General features: G+C 45.5%; 1 protein-coding gene across 10 annotated transcripts in view; it reads left to right on the forward strand.

Moving 5' to 3' along the window:
- The window catches only part of Orp8 (Oxysterol-binding protein-related protein 8), a 198,713-nt gene that overhangs the window by 165,802 nt on the left and 25,411 nt on the right, over window positions 1-7,500 (forward strand). For all 10 annotated transcript variants that reach the window (XM_070133074.1, XM_070133065.1, XM_070133068.1 and 7 more), the window contains one exon: window positions 4,774-4,832. In XM_070133074.1, coding sequence (XP_069989175.1) covers window positions 4,774-4,832 — 59 coding nt within the window. The remainder of the gene's footprint in view (window positions 1-4,773; window positions 4,833-7,500) is intronic.

Genomic DNA, 7,500 nt, shown 5'->3' on the forward strand with positions numbered 1-7,500 from the left:
CTCTATCCTCTCCTCTCCCCTCTGCCCCCTCTCTTTCATCTCTCCTCTTTCCTCTTTTCTCCCTCCTTTCCCATCTATCCTCTATCCCCTTTCCTCTTTCCTCCTTCCTCCTTTCTCTCCTGTCTCGTTTGCTTTATCGTTGTGCCCTTCTGTCAAGGACCTTCTCTTTATTTTCTTCATATTCTCTTTCTCAGGGCGACCGTCGCATTTTTCAAAGAATTGTGTTCATCTCCACATGCCTTGATATTTACGTTTATCTTCATCTCCCTTTCACCCGTGTACTCATTTTATGAATTTTACTCATTTTGTGAATTTTACTCATTTTATGAATTTTACTCATTTTGTGAATTTTACTCATTTTATGAATTTTACTCATTTTGTGAATTTTACTCATTTTATGAATTTTACTTTTACTCACCTTATGCGTTTGACTCATTTTACTCCTCGCAGTGACTTTATTCATTACACACATTTTCCACACCCCACTTATTTCACTCATCTACCTAATTTTCTATTTTTCCCAATCTTTGTCTATTTCCTTAATTTCTTTCCATTCCTCGCTTTGTCTCTTTCTTTTTCTTATTTTCATCTTCCCCGTGTCATTAGTCTTCTTGGCACACCCGTTAAGTTTCTCTCTCTCTCCTTATCATCTTTCTTCTTTGTGTTTCTTATATTCTTTGTCTTCCTCTTTTTCTTCGTCCTCCTTTTCTTGTTTGTACTCTGCTGCTGCCAATTTTTCCTTCCCTTTTTCTTCTTACTCCTCGTCTTCCTTTTTCTCTTGGTTTTCATTCTTCTATCTTTCTTCCTCATCTTCTCTTTCTCTCCTCTTCATCGCTTTCTCTTCCTTTCCTTCTTCCTTTATCTCTTTCTCTTCTTCTCCCCTCTTCCTTTCATTTCTCTCTCTTCCTTTCCATCTCCCTTCATCTCCCTCATTCTCTTCCTCTCCCCTCTTCCCCTCATCTCTTTCACTTCCTTTCCTTCTCCCTTCATCTCTCTCTTTCTTTCCTTCTCCCTTCATCTCCCTCATCCTCTCTCTCTCCCCTCTTGCCTTCATCTCTCTCTCTTCCTTTCCTTCTCGCTTCATCTCCCTCTTCCTCTTCCTGAACAGCGGCCGTTCCTCTTTCCCGCCCATCCTCTTATTAGTTAAAATTCGGGCATTCTCTCGCCGTCACGCATAAATTTGTCTCTTTTCTTCTTTATGCGCGGGCGACTTCGTGCATTTTGCAAAGTTCCCGGGCGGGGCGGGGCACTTTTCGCGTTTTCTGAAGGCGGGAAAGCGAATTATGTGTCCCTCTCTCTCTTTCCTTCGTTCTTGCCGTTGGTCTTTATTTTCGCACTTCATTTTTTCCCTGTCTGTTTTTCTTTTTTTTCTTTCCCCATTCTCTGCCTCCTCTTTCCTTCTTTCTTTCTCTCTTTCTCTCCTCTCTCCTCTCTCTTCTCTCTTCTCCCTCTCCTTCCTTCTTTCTTTCTCCCTCCTATTCTATCCCTTCACCTCCCTCTCTCCCTCCCTCCCACTCCCTCTCCCTCTCCCTCTCCCTCTCCCTCTCCCTCTCCCTCTCTCCTTCTCCTCTTCCCTCTCTGTTACGTAGTATGAACATGTGCGCTCGGCATTTGTTCCGTAGTAACTCTCCGTAACAGCCGCTCGACGCACGATCCAGTTATTAACAGTCATAAAGGGAATTTAGCGATGCTTGGAGTTCAGGAAGTACACTGCATGCAGCGGGGTGGGGATTGGGGGGGATGGGGAAGGGGATAGAGGGAGAGGGTAGAAGGGGAGGGGGGCTGGGGCTGGGTTGAGGGGAGTGGATTCTCAAAGGACCGCATAATGATGCATGGCGGCGGAGGCAGCGCCATTGGCGGGGGACTAAGCAAACAATCGAGGAGTCAGCTGAGAAGGGTCGCGGGAGGATCATTCGAATCCAGATTTTTTTTTTTTTTTTTTGTGTGTGTGTGTGTGTGTGTGTGTGTGTGTGTATGTGTGTGTGTGTGTGTGTGTGTGTATGTGTGTGTGTGGATGTGTGTGGGGGTGTGGGTGTGGGGTTGCGATGTGCATGGCAGAGGAGGTTGCTGAATCCAAGAGGAGGTAGGATTGTTTGTGTGTTTCGTTGTTGTTGTTTTTTCACTCACCTTCAATGTGTATGTAAATAGATTTGCATTATTCAGTTTCCATTTTCGTAGTTGATGAGATGCTAACGTGGAATTATAAAAGATATATAGTGAAGCAATCAAAATCAAGTTTTACCGTAATTTCTATATCACACAGAACGGGATATTTTATTTAATTGACCAATTACGTTAATTGTGTATATGTTCGTTTTAATAGAAATTCATTAAATCAGTTCTTTGGAGTAAATTGGTTGATGATAATTATGAGTAACCGACGTCAAGAACTGGCAACGCTGCCTACTAGTATCTAGGGTCTATTTCCAGATCGCATCGAAAACTATCTTAATCTAATGAATGAAACGATCAGCTGTTACTTTGGTATCGTTGGTAGGCGGGACGGGAACGTTTGGGTAGCCTTAGCCATTTCCTGTTGTGGAAGAGATGGTCGAGGACAGTGGCAACGGCAAAGCAGCATTGTCTGTTTTCTGTTGATTACCAAAGAAATTGAAATGCATTTATCATTTCTTTTGCAGAGAATTTCATTATTTCTGGAGTAAAGTTAATGCCTTACATATATAATGCATATGAAATTAAATATTCCCTGCATTTTATTTTTGTTATTAATATTGTTATTATCAATATTATCATTATTATTAGTAGTAGTAGTAGTAGTACCATTATTATTGTTGTTATTATTCTTTTTGTTTTTTTCTGTTTTCTACATCATGCATCGTTTTATTATTAATAATAAGAAAGATACATTTAAGAGATGATGTTGCCTATGTCAGCATTAATAATAATCATTATTATTGTATAACATTTTCTTTTCATGAACATCGCTGAGTATGCAGAAAAGTTCCCTTTCTTTGCTTGCCCTTACTTCCCCTGTCTCTGTCTCTTTCACTCTTTCTCTGCTTTTTCCTTTTAGCTTTATTGTTCTCTCTCTTGACTTCTCCTTTTCCTTTTTCATTTTCTTCTGCCCCTCGCTTTCTCTCTCTCTCTCTCTCTCTCTCTCTCTCTCACTCTCTCTCTCGCTCTCTCTCTCTCTCTCTCTCTCTCTCTCTTTCGCTCTCGCTCTCTTTTGCTCTCGCTCTCTTTCGCTCTCTCTCTCTCTCTCTCTCTCTCTCTCTCTCTCTCTCTCTCTCTCTCTATCTCTCTATCTCTCTCTCTCTCTCTCTCTCTCTCTCTCTCTCTCTCTCTCTCTCTCTCTCTCTCTCTTCCTCCTCGCCCTCATCTCCTGGCAAGAGAAGATAAAGCTCTGGGGTCGCGGGGTCAGCGCGAACTCAGGAGAGAGATTAGCAGGGCGGGAGGGACAAGGGGTCGATATGGGGGACACTCATTATTACATTAGTGCGTTGTCTTGACCCAGTGGGAGCAGGGAAATGATCTGGGAAGAGGGGAGACGGGAGAGGAGGTGAGGAGAGGAGAGAAGGGAGGAAAATATTAGGGGGAGAGGGAATGGAGGAGAGAGTGAGGGGAGTGGGGGAGGAGGAGAGGAGGAGAAGGGAGGGGAAATAGGTGGAGAGGGAGTGGAGGAGAGAGAGGGGAGAAGGAAAGAAGAAAAATGGAGGGAATGGAGGAGAAAGAGGGGAGAAGGGAGTGGAGAGAGAGAGGGAGAGGGGAGAGAGAGGAGGAAAAATAGGAGAAGGGAGTGAAAATAGGGGAAGGAGTGGAGAAGAAGGGAGAAAAAATTGGGCGAGAGGGAATGGGGGGAAGAGAAGAGAGAGAAGGGTCGGGGAGGAAGAGGAGAGGGGCAAGGGGGATAGAGCAGGAGCAGGAGAGTGGAAGGAAGAGGGGGAATGAGGGGAAGGAGGAGGCCAAAGTCGCAGGAAGTTGGGCGGATAATCGTGTCGAGATTATTTCTCGGATGACCACGCGTCCCTTTCTTTATTCACTTAATCGTTTACTTATGTATTCTATTCGTTGATTGCATTTTGATATCATATCCATATTATTTGTTTGCTGTGATAGGCCTCGCGCGTGTGGTGGCGCCGGTGCGGTGTTACGTCATTTGGTCACCGGTTTTACGAGGCCTCTGTGACGAGTGCGTGTGGTGGGACGGGCACAAGGGGGGGGGGATAATGCGGGGAAGGAGGGAGGGAGAGAGAGTGATGATTATGCGAGTAATGAGATAAAGGACGAGGAAGGAAGAAATGAAGAAAGGGTGGAGTAATTGGGAGGCGTAGAAAGAAGGTTGGAATGAGAACGAATGAGGAAATGGAATTGACGCGTTTTCAATTAGATTTTGGGAAAGAATTAGACCCGCATGTAACTCTGATGGAGATTTAATCTGTAGCCATCAGTTACAACCTTTGCGTAATGGAGTTATTCATTCTCATTTATACCTTTTTTTCCCACATCTTTTTTCCACATCTTATGGGCTCTCAAGAAAGAGCCGATAAGATTTGGAATGGCGGAGAAAAGAATGAGGAAGAGGGAGGGATAAAGAAGAGACTGAAAGAGGTGGAGGAAGAAAGACAGAAAAAAAAATCTTTTCAATGTTATCCGTCGCGGTTGTGCTCATCCGTTGCCCAGTTACGGCTGCCGCGGACGTGAGCGAAGGAATTCCTCACAAGAGAATCCTCAGAGAGAATCCTCAGAGAGAATCCTCAGGTAGAATCCTCAGACAAGAGGCACGAGACTCAGCCCTTTCCTTCTCTTTTCCAGGTTACGATGCCGGGGCCGACGGGGCGACGCTGCGGGCGCCGGACACGCCCAACCAGGGGGTAAGTCGCGTCTGTTTGGCTCCCTTTGGTTTATTACCCTGGGCCTCTCCCCTTGGTTTATTACCCTGGGCCTCTCCCCTTGGTTTTCCCTTAGCCTCCCCCCTTAGCTCCCCCTTGGGCTATCTTTGGTTTCCCCGTGGTCACCCCCTTAGCCTCCTCCTCCCCCTTGGTTTCCCTTTAACTTCCCCTTTTACCATGGTCTCCCCTTATCTTCCCCTTGGTTCCTCTTTAGCCTCCCCGTGATTTCCCTTTGGCCTCCCCTAAGCTTCCCTTTGGCCTTCCCTTAGCTTCCCTTGAGCCTCCCCTTGGATTTACCTTGGTTTCCTCTTAGCTTCCCTTAGGTTTCCCATCAGCCTCCCCTTGGTTTTACGATGGTCTCCCCATGGCTTCCCTTTATCCTCCCTTTAGTCTCCCACTGATATTCCCTTGGTCTTCCCTGAGCCTCCCCTTGGTTTACCCTTGTTCTCTCCTTAGCCTTCCCCTTTGGTTCCCCCTTAACCACCCTTTGTTTTTCCCTAGGTCTCCACTTGGTCCCGCCTACCCCGTGAGAACTTATCCTCGTTCGGATGCTTTTGTCTGTATTTATTTATTTATTTATTTATTCTCTCTATCTATATATATTTTTATCTATCTCTATCTGTCTATTTCTCTCTCTCTCTCTCTCTCTCTCTCTCTCTCTCTCTCTCTCTCTCTCTCTCTCTCTCTCTCTCTCTCTCTCTCTCTCTCTCTCTCTCTCTCTCTCTCTCTCTCTCTCTCTCTCTCTCTCTCTCTCTCTCTCTTTTTCTCTCTTTTTATCTCCGTTTTTGGATGGTCACGATGGTTTATTTTACTTTTTGTGTATGCGTGTTTTTTTATTTTTTTCTGTTTTTCACACTTTCCCATTTGCCTGCCAGCCCTCCCTCATTCTCTCTCCTTTTCCTCCCCCATCTCTCTTTCTCTCTCCCTTTCCCTTCGTTTCTCTCACTTTCTATCTATCTATATATATCTACCTATCTCTACCCCTCTCCCTCTCCCTCTCTCCCTCCCCCTCACCCTCTCTCTCTCCCTCCTTCTCTCCTGGTCCCGCTCTTTCTCTCCCGCTCCCCCTCCCCTCCCTCCCTCCCTCACCCCCCCCCCCCGCTCCCCGAATCTTTCTCTGACCGATATCACCTGATTTTCCCCAACCATAAATTGCCTGTCCTGAACCGTGATTTTTTTCGGTTTGTGTACTTGTTTGTTTCTTTGTTTCAACTTAGTGTGCGTTTGTGTGTGTGTGTTTTATTTTATTTTTGTTTTACTTCTTTTTTTATGATGTATGTGTGGCTGGTGTATAGCATATGATGCTTGCTTGATATTGCTTGCTTCTCTCTGGCGTGTGTGGTTGTTTGCTGCTCGAATGTGGAAATTAAATAGACAGAAATAACGGTAAAGAAAGGGTGGAAAGAATGGACGTGGGGTGGGGGGCGATTGTGTCTGAGAGAGAATTGGAGTGGATGAGAATGTAAGAAAAAAAAAAGTAGCTGAAAAGAAATTGAACGAGGTTTTGTTGGAGGTTATATCTGGATGGATGAGAATGGTGAGTGTGTGCATGATTCATGTTGAACAGATTGTAAACAAAACATCGGAGGGAAGACCAGGACAACACGCGGATTATGCCGCAGGCCTTTTAGCTCTATTGGCCTGGAAAAGCAATGTGGCGAAATGGCCTTCGGCATATTTAGCGTGTTTTCTTGTCCCTTTCTTCGTTATGTCAGTTACATGGTGAACGTAGTGATGAGAAATATGGTATGATAGAGACGGAGTTTGTGTTTTCTTCCTTCTGTTTTTTTTCCGCCTTCGTTTCCTCCCTTCGTGTGTTGTTCTCCTTTGCCTGCCCTCTCCTCCCCTGCCTATCCTCTTTATGAAATAGAGTTCTTCGAGGTCCTCCATGTCTTGGGCGCAACGTTATTATTATTGTCTTTATTATCTTGTGCAGGTAATTTGTATCTCCAATTCCATTTTCATTCCAGTTTTTTTTATTATTTATTCTGCGGGTCCATGCTTACTTTTCCGATGTTAGAAGTATTATTATCCTTCAGCGAAGGGATATTCCCCGTTCTCTTGCTCGCTCTCTTCTCTTTCTCTCTCGCTCTCACTCTCCTCCCTCTGCCTCAGCCCACCTCCTCTCTCCTTTCCTCCTTCTCCTCCTCCCACTCCCCTTACTTCTCCTCCGCCCTCTTCCTTCTCCACCTTCTCCTTATTATTATTTTCCGGCTTCTTTTTCGTCTCCGCTTCCTCCGCCTCCTTCTTCTTCTCCGCTTCCTCCTCCTCCTTCTTCTTCTTCTTCTTCTTGTTTTTCTTCTACCTCCTCCTCCTCCCGCTCCCTTTAATCCTCCCCCGTCTCCCCTTACTCCCCATCCTGCCCCTCCTCTTCCCCTTTTTCTTATTCTTCTCTTTCTCTCCCTCACTCTCTTTCTCTGTCTCCCCACAGTATCTCGTGTAATGATAAATAACGTTATGTTACTTTCCAATTTCCTTTGATGCGGCCTCGTTGAGTCGCTCTTTTCCGATTTGCGAGCGCCGTTGCCTCAGTCCCGTCCCGACCTCAAGCGAAAGTCATTTGCTCGCGACCCCGGGCATTGTCATACGCGGGATCAGATAGATTGGGTCGCTCGGGGGTCCCAAAGCGCGGCCCAGGATCTCTTTGGAG

This window comes from Penaeus vannamei, chromosome 18 (assembly GCF_042767895.1).
Source record: "Penaeus vannamei isolate JL-2024 chromosome 18, ASM4276789v1, whole genome shotgun sequence".
Classification (NCBI taxonomy): Eukaryota; Metazoa; Arthropoda; class Malacostraca; order Decapoda; family Penaeidae; genus Penaeus; species Penaeus vannamei.